The 27,942-nt window shown below is 37.0% G+C and overlaps 1 protein-coding gene and 1 pseudogene across 1 annotated transcript; both read right to left on the minus strand.

Annotated features, from left to right (window-relative positions):
• Positions 1 to 850: 850 nt before the first annotated feature.
• LOC145780541 (apoptosis regulator Bcl-2-like) lies at positions 851 to 9,602 on the minus strand. Its single transcript, XM_082592170.1, has 3 exons — positions 9,374 to 9,602; positions 7,236 to 7,578; positions 851 to 5,597 (listed from the first exon to the last, which is right to left on the minus strand). The coding sequence occupies exons 1-3, from the start codon at positions 9,517 to 9,519 to the stop codon at positions 5,433 to 5,435; spliced, it is 654 nt and encodes a 217-aa protein (XP_082448296.1). The 5' UTR covers positions 9,520 to 9,602; the 3' UTR covers positions 851 to 5,432.
• A 13,213-nt stretch (positions 9,603 to 22,815) lies between these two features.
• Positions 22,816 to 22,911, minus strand: LOC145785283 (U6 spliceosomal RNA; annotated as a pseudogene).
• Between the last annotated feature and the right edge of the window lie 5,031 nt (positions 22,912 to 27,942).

The raw sequence follows: 27,942 nt of genomic DNA on the forward strand, positions 1-27,942 counted from the left end.
AGTGCGCGTATAGCTAGTAGCTACGCCGTTTCACCAACAAAACCAGGACTTTCAATAACAGAAACACAACATACGCGCTTTGAAACGGCAGCAACAACTCTAGTCTGTATGTTCCCTGAGATCAGGATGCACATTTGTTTCTTATTGATCGATTCGACCAAATTAACTGAGGTGTTAGTGCCGGGTGCATAAGCAATAAGCACAGTCTCGCCAAAGCACGAAGAGGAACTGAAGCTGTTTCACAATCACAGCAGCAGTGCATGCGAGGCCAAGACGAGATGCCCTTCACTAGATTTAACGTTGATTTTACATCTGACTCATAACTTTATGCTCAACCAAGCAGGATCTCATCCCAAACACCAAATCCGCCTTTTTTGGTTTGGTGGGTTGTAAATCTTTATCTTCGGACTGACAAAGCCTTGATAAGTTATTCCTGGTAGTTTCGCATACTTGTGTTGTAGAGGCTTTTGACGTAGGGTTGGTTACCGACATTGGCAGCGAAGTTTACGATTGCTGAAATGTTGTTGCCAGGAAATTATTCCATCCATTTGGTTGCCGCTGAATGGAGAGCAGTCCTAAGAATGCGTTGCTCAAGCGCACACCCCGAGAGTCGAACCAGCGGCGCTTGATCTTGAAGATTCTTTGTTCACGAAGCCACACGCTAACCAACTGAGCTATCATCGTTTCAACGTCTGCAGACGTTAAATCAATGTAAAAGTGACGGATTCAACTGTCTGGGATATAGCATGAAGATAAATGACGACGCAGGGACGGTGGCCCGAGATAACTGCATCGCATGTTGTTTTCTGCTTTAGAGAAATTAAACCAGAATTAAACGAACACAACAAGACCAGCTGCAAAAATTTACTTATTTTTGGGTTGCCTAACATCAAACAAAATCCATGCAACAAGAAACTGATTGCTCACTGGGATGGACCTTCTTACTTTAATACACGTTGAATCAACGTTAACTTAAACTTTTTTTTACTATAGCCTTTGAAGGTAATCACTGTAATTTATTGTGTTCGCTCGTTCAATAATGCCAATTCGCAAACGTCACATTCGGTTGATTCAATAACATTCAAGCATTCTGTTCTCAGGCTTTGCAATGTTGCTACTCGAAACGAAGTTTTATTTAGGGACATTGAAACGTAAACGTAGCCTAATTCTCCAAGCGAATAGGTTTAGAATGAAATAAAATTGTTGTGCGATTTGAAACAAAATCACGTCAAAGAAATTTTGCGTAGGTATGAAAGGAATTTTGGTTTGAAAATAATTTTACTTTGAACACTTTAGTTCTGAAGAACTCGTTGGCAATTTTTCCAACGAAATGGCTCATGGCATCTCACTAGAAATAGCAATATGCTTTCTGCGTTCGGAGAGTGTTGTGCCTTTCATATTGAGAGGACAAAGAAAGAAGCTTGCTTTTGTTTCGTTGCAGTTTCTGGAACAAACAGTTCTAAATCTTGCGTGGGTCAAGTCAAGAAGGTTATAAATGCTGTATCATGCGATAGCAAAGTAGGTTATAGAAATTTTAGAAATGAAAATAAAACTGCCAAAAACATCTTTGCACGATACATTTCCCCAGTACTACATTGATATAGCGCTTGCAAAGCTAAACTTGAATTTTTTTACAAAAATTGTTAGCAGGGTCAGGCTCATGAAATCCAACAAACCACATGTTGCCGATATTTGTCATGGTAGAAAACACAGCAAAACCATTTACAAAAGTAAACAAATGTCACAAAGAAATAAAAAAAAGGGTTGTCCGAGTAAAACATGCGGTTATTTTCTTGCCCTACCCATGTGAATTGTTACACCAAATATAAAGTTGAAGATTTTCGCCAACTTATATAACGCAGTAAGACGACTTTAGCAAACCTTAGAGGGCTATACGATACTTGGCTGGCCTCGAAAACTGGTTTATATCAGATTCTATAAAGTAAAAAATAATACATCAATTGTCAGCGCACACAGATACTGCGGTGGCCCTCACCGCAGACAAGAGAATATCTGAGTGAATTTTAAACTTACTGTAAAGAGAGTAAGAGAATGATAAGTTTGTATAAGTTTCATTTCACAAGCAGCAATTTTCACACTGATTCAAAACCTACAGTTGTTGAATCACTGTAAGAAAAGGTCGGTTATTTTCAGGTCGGTTTTTCAAAATGAGTCCTAATATTTCTCTGAAAACGATGGGCATCGATCACATCACGGTCTGGTTAGCTACTAGTATTAAACGCACAAATGAGTCATTCGGACGCAGTGTAGCTAGTGAAGAAGTAATGCATCATCATATTTCTGTAGCTGATAGTATAACAAATTTATTGCGAAATATCATGTCGTCGGCTGAATTAGAAGAAACACGCAATTCAATCATTTATTTGCAGCTAGGGAAACTCGCAACAAAATATTTCGTTTTAAAGTAAAATGCTTGTTCATTTTTGCTTCCAAATCAAAGCCTGCTTGTTTCGAGAGGAAACACACGAAAACCTCGGGTGGCAGAATGCATACTGCTAAAGTGACGACCTACTAGAGCCATGTTCTTCGAAAAAGTAAAATTTATTAAAATGGTTTCCAAAGAGAATAAAATTTCGTTTCGAATAACCCCACCGTCAGAATTGCTGACACAGAAAGCCGACATTTCCACCATGCTTAATTTTCTTTAAACGCAATCTTCACACAATGTTGGTCCACACAAACTCCAAACACGGTTTAAACATATGATACCATGGAAATGCAACCGGTTTGTCGCTGGAGTTTATGAGTTGGAATTAAAAAAATACATTGAAACTATTCGAAACACGTTGGAAGAAACTGTTTTCCATAATTTCTTAGTAACCAAATTCGTTCACACAAAGCCACAACTTCCTAGACAAGGCATGCTGAAAGAAAACTTGGGCACGTTCAACAGCAAATAAAACTACAACATTCATATACCTCATCGTGAAAAAGTATGAGAAGTATCGCCACATTTACATTTATTCAACGTTTAGAAACGTTAAAACAAACCAAAAATAGCGATGTTGTACGTCGAAAAGATGATGAAAGAATAATGAAGATACTTTTGCGATGGACAAATAAATAAGTGCGGTGTTTTTACAATAGAAACACTTAAATTGAAGAACATTTAAACTACATTTGACACACTACCAAAGCTAAGCATGTCCCATCATCTGATTCACCCTCAAGGCAAATTATCTGTTAGCAAAAAAAGACAAGGCTAACATCATATTATATATAGGGTTGCCAGTTCGTTTCTATGTCCAAATTAACTTTCGTGAAAATGGCCTTCTATTCAATTTCTAAGTGAGCAAAGTGGCAGCTGATCGGCACGGGAATCGAACCTTTGTTTCATGCACAGAAGACGAGAGAGCCAATCGAAATGTTATTTCACCACTGCTAGATATCTGGTGTAAAAATTTCTACAAAATAACAACTGAAAGAAATATCCGCACCAGAACAAAGAAAGAATTGACGATTAACTCACTCAGTGGTTCTTTTCGGCTCCACCATAATATGGGGTTGTATACAACATTGCGGCATAGGAATAATATAACTCGCAGACACCTTGATATTCCCAATAACGGTACTACGCATCTGAACTGACAAAATAGAATTCAAAAAAGATTCAATCGATTTCTTACCAGCGTCTGAGTAAAATTAACTTCCAAACACTAAACAGAAGAATTGTGATTATCGGATCAAGCAATGAATTCACTCATCATATCACTTGGTAGAAAAAGCTGCAAAACTTTTGGAGTTTTGCATAATCGATAAGAGCCTGACCTAGTTCTCCCTTTGCACAAATTTTCATGAAAAAAGTTGTAACTTTCTGAAAACAGGAAAAACATAATGGTAAAAAAAATAAAAGTTATCGACATGTGAAGCTTTGACCTAAAGTTACAGCTACATGCAGGGGTGAAACAAAAATAACCAGGGGAAAAAATAAAACAAAACATTCTCTCGTTTCGAAACCCGAATAGAAGTGTCTTTCTGACGCAATCTATGTGGAAAATGTTAAGCCCTAGTTTCACATCAAATGAGAAAAGTCGTTTCTCACCAAGTTTAAACATAAAAAATTACCCACAATCACAGTACGCTTGAAATAAACAACAAAAAATTGCTATCCACGTTATAATAACATATAATTAACCGGTAAAACAATTCAGCTATTCAGGATGTAAAGTCTACATAAGATGTAACAAATGATAGCAATGATTCGCTGACAACGAAAAGGCACTAGCCAGGCCCTAGTTTCATAATAATTAATCTTTTCGGCATTTCACTTTGTGCACAAAGTTAAGATTAACGCTTGTTGGTACAAAGCCAAGCAACCGGCGTGAGACGTGAAAATGTTTTTTACCCAAATATGACGGCGACCATTTGAACACATAGATGTTTGTATGAGCAATAGTTTACCATTGTCATTACATCATAAGCCATGCATTCAACGGCGAAAAGAGTCCGCGGGGAAATACCTGCTACATCACTCTTTTGCAAATAGAAAAAAACTGTCTTTTTGAAATGGGGTTAATTACGCGAAGAAAGAGATTTTCGAACAGAATTAGGCAAGATGCGATTGTGTCACTCACGAACAAAATTACACAAATTACGAGCGGAAATTGATATATGCAATATACGTTTATACAATAAGATGATGTCATAATCTTAACTATTAAATGTCAAGCGCTTAGAGGTTATTGGAATATCATGATTTATGTAAAATATTCTTCGGGATCTTTGCGAAAAAACATGAACAACCTGTTCTTTCTTGACGTAACAAGGTTACTAACGCAAAATTAACTTTTGCAGAAAACCTGTTTTCATTAATCTAGGGTGACTTGACAGTTTTGGATTTCACCACATGTTGAGTGATATGTCATTTAAATTTATTATTTCGAAATATCTTTATCTTGGTTAGATATTTGGCTGAATGTAAAGACGGCAGCGTTCAAGCATTGAACTTCAGTCTGCAAAAATCTACCTTTGGTGATATTCTTAAAGCTGTCAACATGCAGAAAACAAAGCCTTGTTTGATCTACCCGACCCAGTGATGGGTGAAATCCTGGAAAGATTTTTAAATTATAATAGAATTTCAAAATAAATTATCTCTAGACTAGGCGAATCAGTATAGAAAATTGTATTGAATTTTACACACTGCGAGTTTTGAAGTATTGCCGCCCAGTGACTCCAAACTTGGGACATTCGTTACTCCGCAAGCTCGTCAAATGTTTTATAACATTTTCATCCTTTCTCTCCTAAGCATTGCGTGTCATCTCCGGTACAAGGTGCTCATAAGTTGCAAAACTAAGCAACGACGCATTGTCCTCACGCTTGTTCATTGCACCAATACATGGCGAGTAGCAGATGCTTAACTTTTGATACACAAAATTTGGGCCTGGCTATACATGGCTAAGCATAAAGCATGGTCACTTTTTAGCCATCATAAAAGCACCAAGTCCAACGCACGCAGCAAGAACACCAACACTCATAACAGAGCGAATTCCTGTCGAAAAGTTATTCGGATCAAATTCATTCTCTTGAGAAACATCCATTCTGTTTTCGCTGGCTTTACTCCATTCCACAAAGTTTTCCTGCAAGAAAAAAATCTATTTCAGCAATCGGTAACTGTAACATGACCCTTCACCGCTCTGGTGGTATAGCTCATTCATTCTATTGTCTGCTGAAATAACTTCGATGATGAAAGCGGTTAAGTATGAGTGCTATATATATAGCGTAATATCATACGGCGCAATTCAAGATATGGAATGTCTCTCGTGATTCATCCTTGTTCAATGTAGGTTGCTGAACAGAATTCATTTGATAACGGTTTCGACAATCAAAGAAAATTCTACAATGCCAACGTCAAATAAAGACCATGCCAAGTAAACTACAAAATAACCTTTTTTAATCAAACAACAGAGTATTTGCAATAACTTCTGAAATATTATGTTCTAAAAAAAGTTTATTTCAATTTCAAGTACAATGCGTAACGACAAAATCCCATTTTCTACACAAAAATACGAACACTTACGGTAAACAAAGTCAACTCTCTATGAAAGCTCATCTATAACACTGGTCTGCATGAATTTATTTTCTCTATAAGAATGAGATCAACGTTTTCGAACTAATTTTGGGGCGCTGATTCCAAAAGTGCCGTGCTTTTTTGCCTATATCACATCAAGTTTTAAAGTTACGGTCAAAAAAAGCAAAATATCATGTCTGAAATAGGTGTGTCACAGCCTGAAATGCGAAGACCACAGATTCGGAACCAGCACCCCAAAAATAGCTATGTTTGCATGTTTTTAATGAGAAAACAAATTTGAAGTTGGAAAATGTAGGCCAGTGTAATTAGACCAAAAAAGCTAAAAATTGTCAGCATAATCAAATTCTAAGCAATTGTATCAAAGCATCAACGACCCGTAATCTGTATTTACACGGAAAAGATACAAAATCAGTTCTTTCCAATTGCTGACAAAGTACTGAGCAAATCAAAACATTTCTCGATACAGTAGCTTAGCAGTGTTCTTATCATTAGCAAATTAGAAAAAAAAAAAACTATCAATTAGGGTTATTAAATATTTATATTAAAACTAACTTATACATTGGATGAACCAAATCTTTAAACTTTATGGGTAAACTTTGAAGGCTACTTTTGTGTATAACATCAACTTCTGCATTCAAATGATTTATGTTATTGAACAAATATTAAACAAAATCAGTGGTGCTAGAAGAATGGAAATTTAACTTGGTTTGTAAATTCACATTAAATTCAATTTTGAAACGATTAATTTTTACACTGCAGAGCATTTAAAATTCCAATTTTATCGCGAATAGGGTGAAGAACTTTGCATAAATTCTATTTGATTGCGGTTGTACTTCATCCGCAATCATATGTTGGAGCTGTGTCATCATCTTAAATCATTGAAAAGAAATCTAATTTTGACAAAAATATTAATAAACACTTTATATATAGCATGTTGAATGGAATTAATTATGAGCAAAGTTAAACCAAATAAAATTTGTTGTACATGTGTCATAGCCCAGGTATTTGATGTGAAATACAATGAACCTGGTTGCAAATTTCTAACTTGTTTTACCATTTTAATTCTCATTTAACATTAGATGAAAAAATGGATTAAAACAACAGCATGTCCATGATTCTGCATGGTACGCTTCGCAAAAAAACATCATTTGGCTGATGTCAAATTTGTTAAGTTGTTGTTACTTACCCATCCACCTCGCTTTGCAAGCCATTGTGACAGTTCAGTGTCGAAAAAGGTTGTTACCCAAGAAACAATGCTATCAACTGCTTCAGGAGATCGACATTCCACTGCTCTTACAGCTAACACTCCAGCAAAAACTAAGAGAGCAATAATATGTCCCCATTTAATATGATCGTCATCAGCATTAATTCCGTTTGCAGATGCATATTTAATGTTTGATGCTGTAGCAATGTTTCCATTTTCTGTAGGTCTTCTTGCTGAATATGTTTGCTTCAGTGGAAGACGAAATAAGTCTTTTGTAATCTTTGAGAATATATGATGTACATCATGTGTGGTTAAACTTGTTGATCTGAAATCATATGAGACAAAATTGAAAAAATTTGAAAACAAATGTATATATATATATATAAACCTAAAACATTCTTTTTGAAAAATTTCTACAGTATTTCTAAAAAGATTCTATTTGAATAAGGACCTTCTGATGATCCTCCTTTAAGTGAAACAGGCTGATAAGGACTCAGCTAGTAATAACTACATATATATATTTGATTTAAACCTAAAACAGATTCATGAAGCCTGAAACCATTGTCTTAGTACCTCCAAAACATATTAAAATGCTGTTTTGTGAGAACAATTAAGCTTTATAGATATGTTCAACAAGTATAATACAACAAACAGATCAGCAATTCTTCAAGTACGTGTATCTCCACACGAAGCAAAATTTACATCACTTTAAAACTCTTTATTTAAAAAATGAAAAAAAAACTTAAAAAGGCATTATTAATTATTATTTATATATTGAACCATAAGCATAAAAAGCCAAGTAACTTAATCAAATTTAACATCTTTAAATTTATTACAACATTTACAGAAAAAAAACTACATTGAAACAAATTTTGAACATCTTTGACATCACAATCATGATGTCCTCTTCAGAAATAATATGTCTATTCAGAAAATTTATCTATAGCTAAACAAAATACAATGGTTATACATATATATATATATATATATATATACATAATATAAATAATAAATTCATCAACAGCAAAAACCTAAAAACTGCACAGTGCTTCGGTATATTATTTTTGAAGAGGATATCATGTGATGTCGAAAACGTTCAAAATTTGTTTCAATGTAGTTTTTTTTTGGTTTTCTGTAAATTTTGTAATAAACTTTAATATGTTACATCTGATACTTGGCTTCGTATGCCTATGGTTCAACAAGACAAACTCTCTACCAAAAGCTCTTCTTATATCTTATATTATTTATTTTAATTATGTATATATATATAAATTGTTGTTTAAAGATCTGAAAAACAATCAAAGCAGATCATTTTAAAGCTTTTAAATCACATCATATTATAAGCTGAAAGTAAAAACATTTTTGATGTTTATTTTACAACATAAACTTGTCTGGTTATCTCCTATATATTTTAACAACTTGGTGGGCGATTGGAGTGTTGGTTCAAGACAAGTAATCTGAACACCTCAAACTTGAAAACAGTTCAAGAAAAAACAATCAAACTTTTACAATCACAAAATATATCTCTGGAAACACAACTGTATAAAACTTGTTGCTTATGCTCCATTTAAAGTTATTATAATATATTGTATAAAAGACATACAATTTTAGGAGTGAACAGATTTTTAATGTACAGTAGGAACAAAACCAAAAAACTTGAGCGATGCACTCCTTGCATGTGGCCACCATACAGCAACTTTGCGACAAAAAAAAATCATTTTGCCTCCAGCTTTAGCATTGCCTGAGGCATGAGTCTTTGTACTCTGAACAGTTATATACTTTCTTTGTGTAGATTTTATTGTAACAAAATTGTAAGATATGTTACTGGTTGAATTTTTAACATACATAAACCAACACTCCTCCCTCATAGTAAAAAAATAAAATATTGCAAATTATACATGAGTAAAAATGCAAGTTTACCGTAGTAAAAGAAACTGATCACAGCGAGTAGCAAAATTAAAAATTATCAAAAAAAAAGTAAAATCAAACATTTATCATTCAACTATTTCATCAACAGATGTGGAACTAACTCTAAATACGGTAACTCAAATTTCAACAGAATTATTACTAGCCAAAAAGTTAAAGAATTATTCTTTTCATCTTCACAAAATATCTCACACCTGATTTCTTCAAGGAGATCAGGAAAAGTTTCTTTGTATCTCTGTTCGTATTGTGCAGCAATGTTGCGCAAAGAGAGGTTAAGTCTTGATGGTGTTTGTTGTGGTGATGGTAAACCAAGCAAAATTTCAGAATTTTCATGATTCATTGCTCCACGCCCATCAGGAATGTAGTTTTCAACAGAAAGCGTTGAATGTATTTTGTACAGAATATAATCTTCTACAACCCGCCTTGTTTGTTGAACCATATTTGTTAACAGTACAACTAGCCTGGTAGCATCATTAACAAAAAAATGAGTTTAAAAACTTAGCAGTTTCTGAGAATCATGTAATCAAACACTCTGAAAGCAAATAAAATAGGACTTTTGACATTCCTTTCAAAAGTGAATGATATCAAACTGTCAAACATATAATGTCTTGTTAATTTCTTTGTTACCGTATTAGACAACGCTCAACTCTTCTATAGAAAAACAGGGATATCTAGAGAAGGGGATACGAAGGCTCACAGCAATTGCCTTATTCTGATGACACTACCAGGGCGGTAGTTTGCAGCGCGTGAAACATGCGGTTCTTTTCAAAATTGCAAAAAGTTTTGTAGTGCAACTGGTACAGTCAGCTACAGAAGACAATTAGTAAATGTTACATAGAGCATATTTAAAAAATACTTGTTTGGAAAGACAGTTGAAAAGTTACCAGAAAGCTGTTTTTCTTAACAAAGCCTTTGCGGTGGGCTAAATGTAAAGCAAGTATACGGGTAGTTGAATTAACAAGTAACCATAAGCATGCTGTGAGTATCCAAGCCTGATGCTAACAGCGCAATGCAGGTTATCATAACAAGATTTATTAAACTACTATTGGTGCCAATTGTCATTTTACGATAAACAGAGATTATTTACGATAAACAATAGCTCTTCTATTGTCAGACGTAATAAAAGCCTTCGTATCCCCTTCTTTAAATATCCCTGTAGAAAAATATGTCAATACATAGCCTAATCTCAAATAAACCAAACTATCAAATTATATTGTTTGATTACAAATACATTTTTTGTAAAATTTTAAAAGTACAAAAAGCAATTTTATAAACTCACTATATGTTCACAATATTTTATTCTTCAATGTTGATTAAAGTACAGTATTTGATCCAAAATACAAGTTATCAGATGCAAAGTTAATTTCGCTGGACAATAACGTATATTATATAAACATCATAAAATGGTTACAGTAGATTGTTGCCTTATCTCATTGACAGTAGAACAGCATTGTGAGTGCGCTATTTAGACAAGTTTGTATCATTGCAACAAAAAACTTTAAAACTATCAAATAAACAAACTGAACCTTTTGTTCAACATATTGCTCACAATACCAGACTTGCTGTTTGTCAAGTATGTGAGGTCATAGCATGCACTGCATACTAGCAATATAAATCCTGAAATCAGTCAAGTAGGCTAGGTTAAGCCTAGCTATGGACACAATCCCAAAGTAATGAAGAATTTGATCTACCGTACTTAATTTATCATGAATGTTTAGTAGGTGTTGTAAAGCTTTTAATTATCTTTTTTGATTAGTTGTGTTTAATTGATCTTGCGTTGCTCTGTGCACAGTCAACAGGTTGGTTTCTGGCATAATTCACAAAGCTATTATTCACATTTCTCTTCAAACGTCCACTTTGCAGTTGTGCTGTGAGGGTTGCAAAGAGTTTAGATGCTTACCGTACTTTATGTTTAGCTATGTTTTATAAAGCTTTTGTTTTGGCAATCTTATTACGTAAATAAAATATGTCAGTGGGTCTAAAACTCAGGTTATGTCACTTGATTGTTGGGCCTAATAGTTCAAACTTCTCAAGTACATGGTTAACATGAAGTTCCTAACTTCCATAGCTCATACCTGACCATGCTTTTGGTCGGTATCCACTTATCTCTGTATAACATTTCGGTCAAAATGTTAAGCCATTCAAGAAACATTCTAGTCTAACAACTGACTTGACATTCAATCGCTTATAATGTGATAATGGAGTTTTTTGGTATTTAACTGGCTCAAATAGGTACCGTAGCCTATAAAATTTCTTTGCCTACATAACGAGAAGAAATTTTGCTTTTGTATACGTTTTGTTAAAAATTCTTTTATTTCCCCTCTTTCAAGAAAAGATTTCCTGAAATGAAGAAATTTCTTCACAACTTCACAAGTGAAAGCCCTGTGCGAGTGTGCGTGCCAACCAAGTTCCAACCTTCCTGAGCTAAACCCCTGGTCCCAGGGTTGCCAGATCAAAATTGCAAAAAAAAGCCAAACTTGACTAAAACTCCAGCCAAAATGAAAATAAAAAAGCCAAATATCTTTTGAGAAGAGCCAAAAAAAGCCAAACAAAGCATGACTATCAAGTACTAAAAACAAGTTATCATCACATACTTGGTGTTATTAAATGGACGAATTAACAGTACAAAGCACTTTTTGCCTGTTAGGGTGCACTGCAGAGAGCATAGCCAGAACAAAAGTATGTTTGGCTAAGAAAAGGCTCTTCAAAATATTCTTCAATTAAACAGTAAGAAATCTCGCACTCTTAAAAAGAGTGTGAAATATTGATTGAAGACCTAGAAAGCCTGTTTTAGAAAACTGTTGCACATTCACAATAAACTTACAATTTAGGACGTAAGGGGCAAAATAAACTCTTCACCTTGCAAGGCACATACAAACATATAAGTGGAAACATTAGGTGCTGGCATGAAATCATGAATCATATTTGAAAAAATTTACAAGTCATTAGTTGAGTCTTGCACGATTTAACTTTTCGTGTAGGCCTACATTAAAGTGGCTCTTAAAATTGAATTTTACTTGGGACACCCTTTCAAATGGTGAGATTGTCAGAAAAAATAACTCCTGCAAACTTTTTTTTAATTTGAAGTTGATTTAGGGGTGGCGGTGGCCTTCCCCCCTAAAGTAGGTTACTGTGCTCTCCCTCAAAATACCAAATCTGCCTATCTCAAAAACCACTTGAGCAAGAGATAGTCTACTGTAGGCTACAGTTTTGTGTCAAAACATGCAGAAAACATAGTTTCCTATCTGAACATTAAATGCATCTATCTTAAGTAGAAAAGCAGTTATTTAGAAAAAACACATTTTAACACAAAAGGTATGATACTGATAGCATTAGCTCTATAAAAGATATGTGACGATCAGTGTTCCCTCTAAGAAATTAGGACTCGTGAAATCTGTCCAAATCTTGATTTCACAATCTTTTTTGTGACCACCAAACAGTCTACAGAATTTCGTTTATTTTCTCAATTTTTGAACCTTAAGGAACACTGGTGACGATATTCATTTCAAAATGCAATTCTGGTAAGTGATATTATCGACAATATTGTTCTTGGTGCAATTTGGAAAACAGTTTCCTGTATTCAGTAACAACTTGCAAAAGAAACTGAAGTTGGACATCATCTTTAGTTTCAGTTTGTTAAAATCCTAGATTACAGCAACTCCTCTCTCTGCTCTGTCATTGACTGGTGAAAGTCCCTTTGCTATGTGTAAAGCTTGAATAAATGCACCATATTCAGTCCAATGAGCAGGATCCTTCGAAAGTATTGCTTCATCTACACCCAACAGCTGAAGAAGCCGTTTTGAATTTAGAGTTGCAAAACTGTTCTAGACCTTTATTGCCAAGAAACGCATCTAGTTTGACGCTTCATCTCCTTGATGGACGTTCTGCTGTTTCATCTAACATGTTTGCCGTCATTAGCTTTTTACTTTCCAGACAATCGGGGGATTAAACAAGACTGGTCAGTAGTCACCCTAGGGTACATCCCAAACAACAAAATCCTTCATTTTTACATCGATTTAACGTCTGCAGATGTTGAGTCAACATAAATATGGCGGATTTTGCTGTCTGGGATGTTCACACTTAGTCAGGATTTTACGGAATTACCAACGAGAAAAATTGCAGATGTAGCCTATATGTTCAGTACTTAAAAAGTTAAAAAAAAATCTATAACTTAACTGGTTAAAAAGCCAAACTTAAAAAAAAGCCAAAAAGAAGCCAAATTACAAAAAAAAGCCAAACCGTAAATCTTCCAGCCAAAGGCCTTAAAAAAGAGCCAGATTTGAGAAATTTGGCTTGAAAAAAGCCAACCTGGTAACCCTGCCTGGTCCAAGCAAACTGTTCACTGTTCAGGACAGGGAAGGGTTGCCAGATATTTTCAAAATTTCCAGCTCAAAAGCAATTTCAAACCAGCTCAAAATAGCCCAATATTGTTGCTTGTACAAACTAGCCCAAAATGAGAAGAATTCGGTCACAAAATCAGTCCAAATTGACGAAACACGATCAATCATTAAAGATCTTATTAACTTACTAAGCGTTCTACCTGGTTTACAGCATTAATCTATACCGTGGTAGGGTAGAAAATCGCTAGCCATAGTGGGGAGCCAGTGAACAATATGAGTATGACACCTACGGTATATAACTCTACTAGACACTTTAGTAGACAGTAAGACAGAGCACTGAAAGCAGGGGCGCCAGAACGACTTTTGACTGAGGGGGGGCAGGATTATGAAAAAGGGCACTTTTATTGCTGAAATGCCATTTTTTTAAGTTTTAAGATAAGATATAGCAATAATGCTCATCTATCGAGTAATGATAGAAGTGTCCGGTATACAAAGAACAATGGCACGGAAGGGCATCATGCTATGTTATAATGATGTGGACCTAATTTACTGTGATACCGAATTTTGTGTCGTGAATATTATTTCGAAGCAAAAATGAAAGATTATAATTAGGTTGAAAGCGATATAGCAGAAATTGTTATATTGCAAATTGTGCAGTAGCTTCAGAGGTGGGCACCCGCTACTTTTAAAGTAGCCCGCTACTCGCTATCGCTACTTGGACCAAAGTAGCGCGCGCTACCACTACCCGCTACCAATTTACAAAAGTAGCGCGCTACCTGCTACCGACCAAAGTAGCGCTACCTGCTACCGCGCTACCTGCTACCGACCAAAGTAGCGCGCTACCGCTACTTCTTCCGCTACTTTTGTCTAAAATGACACTAGGAAACACTCTTCAAGTCCCTAGTGACGCAAAATGACCTTGAAAACGAATGTTATCATTCGTTTACACTGTCATTTTAACGTCGTTATAGAAAACACATTCTAAGGATATTTAGGGGAAGGGAAGGTAATTTGATACACTTTTAACATTTTTGCCTGTTAACTGAAAATTACCTGACACAAACTATTGATTTTAGGCTGAAATGAAAGTCTGATCCCTTACACACTTTTTAAAAACATTTTCACTTTTTTATCTTAGTTACTTTTTTTTAAATTGAAATTTTAAAAACGTCACTCAAATGTATCAAATTACCTTCCACGGAAGGTAAATTGATACACCCGGAAGGTAATTTGATACAGTAAAACTAATACAGAAATCCCCTTTGACAGCAAAGCAATAAATGGAAATTTAATATGTGGTTAGCGTGCTTGGGTGCAAAGATGACTGTTGAGGCCTATGTGTGCGGCGAAGCTTCTGCAGCGGGATGGTCATGGGAAGGATCATTGGCTGGAGTTCTTATTCAAGGGGGCACTTTGCACTTTTCTCATTTTTTGCCAACAGATAGCGTGTAGGCCTACGAAAGCCTATATAATAGTTGTTTCCCAAAGTAGCAGGTCTTGTTAATAAAGAATAACTTATTTAAATCAAGTAGATCAATGTCAACATTTATTAGTCACAAAAAAGAATTCAATATACTGTATCAATTTACCTTCTCCACGTGTATCAATTTACCTTTTTCAAAAAAAGTTATAAAATGCGGATTTTTGTATGCTTGGATGCACATTGCAGAAAAAACGTGACATGCCCTTGAAGCCTTATCAATGAACTGTCAAATGAGTTTGGTTTTATCTTTCAGGAACTTTTCTTTAATTTTCCAGACGAAAATAACCATGAGTTAAAAATTTTACGAAAATGCTCAAAAAACACACTTTCACAATTTTATGCCATAAAAGCACGAGTTAGCTGCATGGTGCAATTTTTGTAGGCATTATTTTCACAGATCTTCCACCTAATGACAATATTTTTGACTAATATTTTTTGTACATTTCTGTAGGGGGGGTGTATCAAATTACCTTCCGTATCAAATTACCTTCCCTTCCCCTATTGGTATGCATCTTTCAAAAACACGAGCATTTCAAAATGAGAGTCACTAAGTCCTGCTCGCTTTGGCTTTAGCACATCTTTTCCAACAGAGAAAAGTCTCTCCACTGCAGCACTGGAAGGAATGGGGGTGTTGTATTTAATAAACAGATGTTTTAACTCGGTATTCGAAAAGCTCAAGGACTTTGATTGCTCCTGTCCGAAAAAAAGGTGTCCACAATTGCTGTTTCCTTCTGCACCGACGTTTCACGGAATGGCGCCACAACACACCAAAAAATTCATCCCTGGAGTCGTGACTAGTGTTGGTGTCACTCTTCTCGGTATCAACCTGGCTTAATGTCTCCTGCAACAGTCGAATCACATCTGTCTTGACTTTTTCTCGCAGTGCGTCAGCATCATCCGTGGAAACGTAGTGCAGAAATTGTAGCCACGACGTCTTGAAGGAGGGATGAAGACATGATGCCATAAGACATTTCATGTCGTTGAAGCACTTGTTGAATCGTTTCTTCACCCCTTCAAGGACTTTCACTTTCAACTCCTCACAGGTCACAAGATCACTGATCTCGGTCAACTTCTTCGTGCAAATTGTAATGGTTGGAAGCAAGACTCCGTAATACGCTTTGGACTCGCCCTGGAGAATGTCTAAAGCCTTGCAGATAGGCTTCATCACACGGAGATATTCGCCGAAGAAGTTGACGTCAGCTAGAAATAAATGAGCTGTTTAGAAATAAAATAAACTATGTTGTAACTTCTAAGTTGTAAGCAAAACAAATCACACAAAATAGCCCTGTAATGATTTCTTTTAACAAAAACCATCGTGTAAGAAATTTTTATCAGCAACAAATATCTTAGCTAACCATTTGTCAACAGTTTTACTTTAACCAATACGATAAAAAACCTTATTTTTGGACATCTTAACATTGGTGATGACTGATGAGGTAATGCTCACTGTGCACATGTAGTCTATATATTCTATATAAAATAAACCATATATATACAACTTTACTTCGGCTATTATTAAAATTAAAATGAACGTTATCGAATTCATACCTTGATCGCAGCTCCACACCAGAAAACGAGATTCCCAAAAGACCGAAACTTTGCAACTAAGCCGATTATATAGGCCATAGCCTATATAATATAGCTGCTTGACCACGCCAGTGTTGCGAAAAAAACGAGTAGTTTATTCATTTTAAATTAAAAAGTAGCGGTAGCGGAGTGCGACTGAAAAAAAAGTAGCGCCTTTCCCGCTACTTTGGAAAAAAATAGCGCCGCTACTGCAGCCGCTACTCCAACTAAAAAGTAACGCCGCTACCGCTACTTTTACCAAAAACGTAGCGCGCTACTGCCCACCTCTGAGTAGCTTACATGACCTTAAAAGGGCACAATTGCTCCCCTGCCCCCCATCTACAGAAAAATTGAGGGCAGGGAGGCATTCGCCCCTTCCCTCCCGCTTCCAGCGCCCCTGACCGGGAGCAGGTAATAATTAATAGATTAAACAAGCGGCCATACCATTCCTCCTTCACGTGACGTTTCCATCACTTTTCCGCTAAGGCGCTAAATGCGCTTATCCAGTTTAACAGAAAAAAAGTTCACTTAAAATTCACTCTGATTCATTCACTGTAAAGCGAAGTTTATAGAATTTCAATGAAAACTGTTGTGATTTTTTGCTATTTTATGCTTAATATTGCTCCAAATACAAGCCCAAAAACCCGCAGTAACAAACAAAAACAAGCCCAAAAACCCGCAACCCGCGACTGCTCTATTTTTCCCGCAACTCTTCAACCAAACTAGCCCAAGCTGTGAACAGAGAGTGAACAATTGGAAACAGTGTTGCCAAAATCCTCCAAGTGAATTTGTTGGTTGATTGTATGAATCATAATCCTAACAGTAGATTGAGAAATCTCCTTGGCAGCTTAATCCTGGCAATTTCGTATACTAATATAGGCTTTGAACTGCTGACTCAGGCCCGGTCACCGATTTTGACAGATTGAAGTTTCCAACAATTGAAGTCTTGTTTATGTGAATACTATCGTCCACTAAGTGGCGCTAAATAAAAAATAGTTTTGAAATATGTTTCTCAAGCCCGCACCCCGTAACGGAAAGTCGCACCAGACGGGGCATAACAAGCTAAAAATTTCCGGGTGGGTGCAAATAAACACTGTTGCAATATGTCAGTGCCTTCCTCAAAGAGTTTGCTAAAGCGAAGCATATAGAAGTGGATTTGGGGGGGCTGATTCCCCAGAAAATTTTGAAAAAATACCTTAAAATTGCGCATTCTGGGAGTACTTTTAGCCTATGTCCATAGTAAAACTCTGTCAAATGCAGAGATGTACGTATACGCCGCAAGTTCTACGCCGTATACTTGCGGCGTAGACTTTTTGTTTACGCTAACGCTTGTGGCCACATTTTTTTGGATAGTTGTCGCTTGAAGCTACGCCGTAAAGTTTTCGCGGTTTTTTAGCGCATAGCGTCAACGCATACTTTTTAATATCTTAGCTGTTGTTTGCATTTTTTTTATCAAACTTTCCAAATTTTGAATAAGTTGAAAGAATGTTTTCAATGGGTAGGCTAAACCAGGCGCGGATCTATGGGGGGGCCCAAGGGGCCCGGGCTCCCCCGAAATTTTGTGAGAAATTGTTGAATGGTTTGATATGCTTCTAAACAGCTGATATTAGTCCCACAGCGTTCTTAACTTATCCCGGGGGGGGGGATTATTTTTTGTTATTATTAAGGTTGAAATTATCCATCGATTATACATTTTAACAGAGGTGGGCAGTAACTTGTTACAAAAGTAACTAGTTACTGTAAATAGTTACTTTTTGAGTAACTGTAACGGTAACTTCATTACTATTTTCCAAAAGTAACAAAACGCGGTAACTAAGTTAGTTCCTATTTTAGCACTTTTTCAACAGTTACAGTTACAAGTTACTTTTGTATTGAAATTTCAGTTTTTAATTGCCATTTATTTCTCTGCACGTGTTTGAGTCTTGCTTAGTGCGTGTTTGCTGCGTTTTGCGCAATAATGCATTTTTCTCGCAGATGTATCGGCGGAGCACTGCGCATGCGCGGTTCTACTTTTGTTTTGTGGTCTTGTGGAGAAGGGTTGCCATATTGGCGAATTTATCGCCAAAGTCCAGAAATCTGGCGATTTTTTAAGACGTTTCGCTTCATATTTATGATTTGGCTCTTTTTTGGCGATTTTTGATAACTGCTGATTTGGCTAAATTAATTGTCTTTGGCGATTAATCAATATGTACCAAAGACAGGCAAGACACAACAATACAACAGGGTTGAGCATTATAATAATATATTTTACATATTTACAAATGAGTTTAACAGTCAAACGTTTTCGGTTTAACTTAAGCCCTCATCAGGAACCTGAAAATATTTATAAAAATGCAGTAAATTTCAACTTCTTGAAGGTAACTAACTAACTGACTATAAGCATCAAGAAACACGCAGCGATTAAAAGCAATTTGTTGATGCTTATAGTCAGTTAGTTAGTTACCTTCAAGAAGTTGAAATTTATTGCATTTAGTGTAACGCTTGCAATGCCTCAAAAAAGATTGTCTGACATTAAAACCAGCAACAGCATTGCTGATTGCTTGCCGTTGGTGGACGTTCTTGTAGAAGCACTACAAACCAGATTTGGTCATTGGTTCGAGGACAGCGACTTTCAGCTTGCGACTGCATTCCACCCACAATTTAGACTTAGGCTATCTGTGTTTAATGCCTGATCATTAAGCGACACTGCTGAATTGAAGACCAAAACAAAACAGAACATGCTTCAAGCAATTGAAGAAGCAAACTGCTCTGCTGAAGAGGGAGTAGCAGCGACACTGAAGTGGATGGTGGTAGGTAGAGCCACGGAGGACTTTTTGCACCACTTTACGCAAAAACCAAGAAAAGAAAGCAATGCGGTTGAATCTGTTACAGGAGTATTTGGAAGCGGACCCTGAGAACAAGTTAAGCGGATCCAGATTCACAATTGGACCGATGAAAAAACTGTTTTAAAAACATAACACTCCCATTCCGTCAAGTGCTGCAGTAAAAATATTGTTTTCATTGCAGCACTTGTTCATCACCAGACTTTATTCGTTCATCCCCGACGCCGACACACGCTCCATCGACCTGACACTACCAAGACAGGCATGGGTGCGCCTCAACCGTCTCCGTATGGGCATCGGGCTTTTTCGTTCAACCATGCACCAATGGGAAATGGCCTCTTCTTCCTCCTATGAATGTGGTGCCGAGGAACAGACCGCAGACCACATCACTGATTGATTGATTGAATAAATCTTTATCCTCGGACTGGGAAATCTTCTTGCAGAACTTAATCCTGGCAGTTTCGCATACTTGTAGACTAAAGACTTTAAATCACTGACGCAGGCCCGGTCACTGAGATTGACAGAGTGAAGTTTCTGATTGTTGAAGTCTTGTTGCCGGGAAATTATTCCATCTATAAGATGTCGCTAAATTAAGAGTAGCCCTTAACGTGCGTTGCTCAAGCGCATGCCCTGAGAGTCGAACCAGTGCCGCTTGATCTTGAAGCTTCTTCGTTCCAGAAGTGACGCGCCAACCAATTGAACTATCGGGGCGGACATCATCAATGACTGTAACATCTTCAAGCCACCTAACGGAGTGGAAGGTCTGCGTGTCATGAATGATGAAACCAAAGACTGGCTGCTCTCTAGTAGCCTTCCAGTGTAGTCCGGGAACATCGTGAATCTGGGGCGGTAAAAGAATAGACTCTCGGCCCCAGAGGCTCACACAACGACGACGATTGGGCAGGCACATTTTGAAGCCCAAAAGGGCAGGCCTGAGTGACGAGCACTTTGAAATGCTCGTATTTCTCTAAGGAAATAAACATATAAGCCACTGAGTATTTTTTTTAAATAAAACCTTGTTGGTTTTGTACTTGTGCTGTTATGTTAGCATGGTTGGCTCTAACACTATGTATCAAATATTGCGGTTCACCTGGACTTGCATGCAGAGCTGGCCAGGTGCAGAATTTTATGTTCAGATTTGTGAGCAACTGAAAGTAACTAGTAACTGTAACTAGTAACGGTAACTAGTTAGCCTACTTTTTAAAATTGGTAACTGTAACGGTAACTCAGTTACTATTTTGGCCAAGTAACTGTAACTGTAACTCAGTTACTTTTGAAAGTAACTTTGCCCACCTATGCATTTTAATAGCAACATTTGTTGGAGCTGGCTCAGCTGAAACCAACGCTGAGCCAAATGACGTCAGTTGAAACAATCTGAAACCTGAATTGTTTTATAGTTTTTAGTCTTCATCATAATTTCAATCAATTACCGTAGGCTATATGTCTGCAAACATACAAATACCAATTGGTCATGGACACTCAGTGACGTTCGGTGGCTTAAACCGTTGGGAAAGCAACTTGGAAATATTCTGCAGCAAGGTAGTAGGCACGAAGGGCGTAACCGTCGGGCGAAGCCCGAAGGCGTGTTGCCAAAGGCAACACTTCCTGCGGGAGTCTGGGGGGCCTCCCCCAGAAATATTTGAAAAACACTTCCAATTTGGTGCGTTCTGAGAGCATTTCCAAAACAAATCAAAAATAAAAATCTGTCAAATTGTGCTTCGCCTATGCCGTGATCATACATCCATTTAATGTTTAGAAGTCATGAACAATCTTAATTTTAACGTTGCATGACCAAAATCCAGTGTTAGGCATGGAATAATAGTTGTCTAATTATTTAATTCGTCATGAATATTCATTCTCAGATATTCAGTTAGGCCTACACTACAAAAACTAACACTTAGGCCTAAACATTACAACCGCAAGCAATTTGTACAAAAAGCTGGATAAGTTTGCCTCCTGCGTTTAGAAGCTTAACGAACTAAATATTGCATCCGCACCTGAACGTTCATTGGTGAAGTAACGTTATGTCAACGCTATAGTAACGTTATAATAGAAGTAACGTTATAATGACGTTATATCAACAATAGTAGGCTAAAGTACATGGCGAGGAGACATCAAAAAACAGCAACAATCTTTTCGGCATTATGATGCCGTGCTGTGTACCGTGACGAGAGACCACTCTGTGCGTATGACCAGTTAGTCTAACGATTGAACGCATTGACGTCACTGGGAAAGCAACTCTAACCATAACACATCTGATTGGCTAAGCAGCTGGTGACGTTTTGCAAAACGAGTGAGGATTGGATAAAACGAAGGCGTTTTTTGACGTTTTTGGACGTGGAGAAAGCAACTTTGCAAGTTGATTTCCCTGAAGCCTTAGTGGTTGTTTCTGACAGGAGTGTTTGCGTTAAATGGCATTTATAGGCAAGACATGCGGTTTGGTGAGGACTTAGACTAATCACAAGCGTTACGAGTAATTCTAGTCACGAACACAGTAATTTTCAAGTTAAAATAGACGTGATAAAAATAATAAGAAGTTAAACCTAGAATTCAGTCATTATATTTTGCATAGTTTTCGCTCAGGTAAGCACTGCTTTCCTTGCTTTCCCTCACCGATCGTCACTGTGGACACTGCATACAGGGTTTTAAACCAGATTTCAAGTTTATTTTGCATGCTTAGCAATTTTTATTCCAGCAGAATTTATTGATGAACATGGCTGTTTTAATGTCTATTTTATAGCATATCGTATATGTCGTAGTATCATTGTTCACAGTGACGTGGCCAAGAGGAGGGGGTTGGGGGTTACAACCCCCCTTTTGGCACGCGTGTGACGTCACGATATTGAGAATGATGCTTTCAGTCTCTATGTCTCTAAAACAGGGGTCACCAAATGGCGGCCCGCGGGCCGCATGCGGCCCGCCACGCTGTATCGCTGCGGCCCGCGGAAGGTATCAGCGTACAAGTATAACCAAAAATACTTTTCTTGAGGAGTTAAAGAGCACGAAGGCAAAAAATACTTTCCGGGAAGCATATTTTCGCTTTGCATACGATTCCACCGACCGACCAATCAGATTATAGTTCTAGGTGGGGGTTGCTTAAAGCTATTCCAATGCGATGTCCAGCCACACTGTAACAGTGGTTGATTAAAACGTCTGTTTTCGAATTTCCAAAATGTCTGTGAGCATAGGGTTGCTTATTTTAAGTTTGCAAATGTCATGTAAACACTAGTGTGGGTTTCACCGTTATTATGTTTCACGACCAGTGTTCTCTTTATGCAAGTTTTTGTTGGCAAAATGGGTCGGTGTGCCAACTCAATTTATAATAAATTGGCAAAATATTATATATAAATTTAAAGACTTTTTCTGATTGTATTATGAAAATATCTAGCTTAGTACTGCGAAATGTTTTTTTTTTCTTTTTTTAAAGAAATATGGAACGCTTCACTATTTCGCGTGTCATCCTTGCGCAGGGCCATGCTAATCTTCTCTGTATCGTTCCAATTTTAGTATATGTAGGCTACTGCCGAAGCAAGTTCTGCAAAATGTTGTTAATCAACAAATTCTTGCCACGCTGATAGGCTAAGTATCGCAAGTGTCAGTTGTATACAACAAAAGAAAGACGGTTTTATAGACTTTCACAACAAGGATGAAAAACCAACTCATTGCTTTTTTAAAGGGAAGACTGTTCAGGAATTACGATAGAATTACGATTTTTGGGTGATTTCTACAAGCGTTTGTTTCATGGTGCCTGATTTCTTTTTCCCTGTTATTGGAGCCTCTTTTTCACTGATATGTTTGTAGGTCACTATTGTTGCCTGTATTGCGATGTGTCAAACATTTCCTTGTTTACTAAAATTGTTAATTGCAAGATATCTTTTGTGAAGCGAAGTGACAACACCACTCTTGCTTGGCGATGCATATTCTGATGAAACCGCTCGCCTCGCTATAAGTGCGCAAAACAAGTGGCCTGGTTTATCAGGCCTTGTTAAAAAAAAGTCAAAAGTGTTGTAAAAGGAGCTTGGCCTGGCAGTAGCGTTGTTCGATTAATTTTGTTGCTGCGGTATTCTAACATAAGTATGAACAACATGCAACGCTGGATATTGGGTACGAAATGCGTTCTTTTTTAGCATAAGAGTCAACCTACCTAACATTTTATTAGTGCGGCCCGCCACAGCTCTTCTTAGTGCCAAAGTGGCCCGCATGCAAAAAAGGTTGGTGACCCCTGCTCTAAAACAAAGTTAGCCTAATTTTAAGCGAAACTGCATTAAAAAAGCGAGTTTTGCCTAGTGATGTACGTGCATACAAAAAGTATTGACGCCGTCAGCGTAAACGCAAACGTTTGAAAAACTATAGGCCGTATGCGTCAAGTCAACTTGTAGAAAAAGTTGGCGGCGTCAGCGTCAGCGCATACACTAGCGTTATTTTGTTATTAACTTATTGTTATAAACTTATTTTGTTTGCTAGGTGTCAAACATTCACACGGTATAAACCACTCGAAACAAACAAGTTTTATATTGAATTTCCACGAAGAAACACAAGCATCTGAAAGTGTTCATCTGACATTTTGCTGCGTTTAGGTTTCAATATGTCTTTACCCAGGTGCGGATCTAGGAGTTTTTTTTGGGGGGGGGGGCCAGAAAATTTGAAAATGAAATAAAAAAAAAATGAATTAAAAAGTACATCACTGGTCAAACGACACTGCAACAGAAGGTAAAATATTTATTTATAGTATTTTGGTGCAAGGGTAATTCCCCCTTTTGCCCCTGGAACCAGGTTGTGCAACCCCATAGAACAGACACTTCGAAAATTCACCAACAAGCAACCACATTTCCATTTAACCATTTCTTTTCATTTGCACTGCCTCTTCCTTTTGGTAGTGTTTTATCGCCAATTTTTAGTTAATTAAAAAATAAATATGAATAGCCTAATATTAAGTAGCCTAACCATATTAAGCTATAACCATTTAAGAGAATGAATTTAACAATGCCACGGATAGACACTAGGTAAAAATTAGCAGGATTGAATAATATTATTCAAACAGAACAATAAAAATTAACAGAAAGGCCTACATAGGCTACCAAAATCAAACCTTTTTCGAAAATGTTTATCTCCCAATCGGTAAGATATAGCCTAATTTAGCCCAACAGGCTATGTCTTCAGAAACAATCTTTTGTAGCTACAGCTATTTCATACTATTTGCAGTTATTCAATGTTTTTTTTAGATGAAGCCAGCCAATTTATTTCGTGATGAGAGTATAAAGCAACGGTGGGCAAACTGCAATGGCTCGCGAGAGCCGCAAGCTGCCCGCCGACATCCTTTTTCTGGCAAATTGAAAATGTGTTGTTGCCTTATACTTCAAAATTTCATATCAGATAAACGGTTTTAGGCTAAGCTTCTAAAAGAAAGTTTTTCAACAAACACAGGCTAATTTTATTATGAAAACATTCTGTCATATTTCCTGTGTCAGAATGAGAGCAACTGCTTTCCTGAAGAGGCAAGTTCCGACCACAAATAGGAAGAGTACAAAAATAAACTACAGGGACCAGTGGCGCAGGCCTGCGCAGGGAGGGGGCATTGGGCCATTCATATATCTAATTATTTAAGTTAATCCAACAGTACAGATACATAGCCTACGCAAAGACCGCGAGAGTTTATATTTCACCAACAGATAGCCTCGGCTACCTTAGGCTATCTTTATCAACTATGAACAGAAAATCCATTAGGTTGGGCTTGATAAAAAAATGTCAAGTTGTATCGAACGCTACCCTCCACCAGTAAGAAACCACTGAACGTACCCTCAATACGCGTGGTTCATTGGTTTGAATAAGCTAACTACGTCGTCTAAACATTAACTTATATGCAAAATAGAGTGTTAGACTATATGATTTTTTTTGTTTTCAATACAAAATAGATCCAAACTAGTTGCTGCAAACTAAAAAATCATTGTCAATGCAAGCTGAGTAGGCTATAGTAGGATAATCTTACACAATATGACTTGCTTGCAGTGTTGTACGCGTCAATGAAATGAATTGACGGCGTCAGCGTCAGCGCGAATTGCCTAAAAACTTTACGGCGTGAAGTAACTTACTGCGTCAGCTCTCAAAGAAATTGACGACGTCAGCGCTAATTTCTAGCGCTATTTTAGCCAGGGTCTCACAAAACGGAAGTATTTCAACCAATTTTAGGCTAATAATAGCTATGAATAAAGAGCTGGTATTATGTTTTGAGATTGTATTGTAATTAGCTGCTTAGTCTATTAGTTATTTCCTTGTAGAAACACAAGCATTTCAAAACGTTTCTCTGACAATCTGCTGCGTTTGGGACGCATAATGTCCTTTCCAAATGAAAACATGTGTTCCACAGCAGCGGTGGAATGGTATTGGTATGTTGTATTTCAAAAACAAGCCTTGAAAACGTTCACTCGGAAATGCATCACTGTTCCAAGCGTGCTGTCATGGCTTAGCATAATAAATCTTTTAACGAGGTCCACTGCAACAAAACCGCTCTTTTCAGGGGCATAGAGCTCTTGAAATAAAGTATCTTCAACCTCCGCGATGACATTCCTTGATTTTTTGCTTTCTCTCTCTGATCCCTTGTTCTCGATAGGCTACTGCTCACGATATGAGTGATCATCATTTGGCGAACTTCTTCCGCTTGTATTTCAGGTAGCCATTCCAACCAACGCGAAAGACGGTAATTTTGTTGAGTCGCGCTGGCCAAAATACATTGTGAAACGAGATAACAAAAAATGACGCATAGCGCTTGACGCTTAAAATCGGCAAAATAGTTGACGGCGCTATCACTTCCGTCAATTTAAAAGAAAAATGACGACGCTAGCCTCAGCGTCAACGTACAACACTTGTTGTTATTAATAATTGTTTTTTCAATTCGTTTTCGTTTCAATTTGAAAGGAATTTTGCAAACCCCTACTGAGAAAATCTTGCGTAGCCTACGCCACTGGCAGAGACTACTGGAGAAGTTCCAAGCCAGACTTGCAGAAGCTGAAATCATGTTTTGATATTTTTTTAATCCATTTACTGCCAGTTCGCTAACTATTTGTTACAAGCACGTCTGCTGTAGAAATGGAACTGATTGAAATGCAAGAAGACGTGGCTCTAAAAAATTTTTGTTCATGCCACTCTACAGTACAACTGAGTTTTGGATAAAGGTTCCAAAGGGTAAAAGACCACCAGTGTGTGAAATTTAGCAAGACATATTGTTGTGAATCTTTATTTTTTGAAATTAAGTTTATAAAATCAAAACATTGTACAATCCCACAAATAAACACTTTAAATAATTAGCTTAACACTGTGTCTGCGGCAAGCTTGCATGTATTGTTTACCTATTTTATCGACGCTCCTCATTTTGCGGCTCGCGGTATTTGTAGTTTTGGGCAAGTAGCCTAACTCTTTTATAGAAGTTTTGCCAAACACAGTTGAATTTATTATGCAGGTCACTTTATTGTAGGCTATTTTTGGAGTAATGTTATTCAATTCTTTTTTTTTTGTCTTTTATAGGCCCTTTGGCTGCAGTATAGTAAATAATAAAAGAAGCCTACTTTCAACCTCTCAGACTTCTGTGTTATTAAGACGGGCCTTTATCTATCCTTTTTTGCCCAGACTTAAACATTTCCGCAAACTTTTTTGCTCCCAATGAATTTTTTATCTCCCCACACCGACTTTTCAATATAGGGATAAAACCCTAAAAATTTAATAATGAGTTTGATTGACCATTATTTTCATAAATGAGAACAAAACGTCACGACTGACAGCTACAGTATTTGTAGGCTTATATAGGCTATTCTTGAAGATATTTGAATCTTTTTGGTTTGATTTTGAATGTTTATGCTCGGACTGACAAAACCTTTGATAGGTTATTCCTGGTAGTTTCGCATACTTGTAAAGGTTTTTAACGCAGGGCCGGTTACAGAGATTACCAGAGTGAAGTTTTCCAATTGTTGAAGTCTTGTTGCTAGAGAATTATTCCATCCATTAGGTGCTGCTGAATGGAGAGCAGTCCTGAACTGCGTTGCTCAAGCGCACACCCCGAGAATCGAACCAGCGCCGCTTAATTTTGAGTCTGGAGCGGGGGATAGCGACATTGGGGATAGTGACGTAGTTAGAAAAAAAATTTAGAACAAAAGCAGCTTTGGGAAGGTAAATATTTTAATATTAGAAATAAAGGGTTTGTTTCAAAATATAGCTACTGAAAGTAGCCAAACATTTATGAAACTTCATTTAACATTTAATACAACGTCACTAAAACGAATGCCGTTGTAATAGTAGGGTGGCCCCTTTTGAGGCAATTTTTTCATTTCAACTTGCATGGGTGATAAATTTTTATTAGCCCAAAATATTATTAAATCCAAAATTTTTTTTGAAATCTGACCCTGTTTAGACCCTGCCCCAACAGCATCTTTAAATCGAGCCCCCTAAATCACGTTTTTAATGATAAAATTAATACTATTTGAGCTAGATATATGTTGTTGGTATTCATTTTTATTGATTTTCAGAATGGAAGACACTTGCATGCCTTAATTCAAGATTTGAAC

The sequence above is a fragment of the Aplidium turbinatum genome, chromosome 1 (genome assembly GCF_918807975.1).
Source record: "Aplidium turbinatum chromosome 1, kaAplTurb1.1, whole genome shotgun sequence".
Classification (NCBI taxonomy): Eukaryota; Metazoa; Chordata; class Ascidiacea; order Aplousobranchia; family Polyclinidae; genus Aplidium; species Aplidium turbinatum.

Bases quoted from the DNA above. Each gene is read 5' to 3' on its own strand.
- LOC145780541 (XM_082592170.1), bottom strand. From the start codon at position 9,519: ATGAATCATGAAAATTCTGAAATTTTGCTTGGTTTACCATCACCACAA. The intron at 7,579-9,373 runs GTGTGAGATATT...ATATGATTTCAG, and splicing joins GATCTCCTTGAAGAAATCAG to ATCAACAAGTTTAACCACAC. The intron at 5,598-7,235 runs GTAAGTAACAAC...TTTTTCTTGCAG, and splicing joins TTGCAAAGCGAGGTGGATGG to GAAAACTTTGTGGAATGGAG.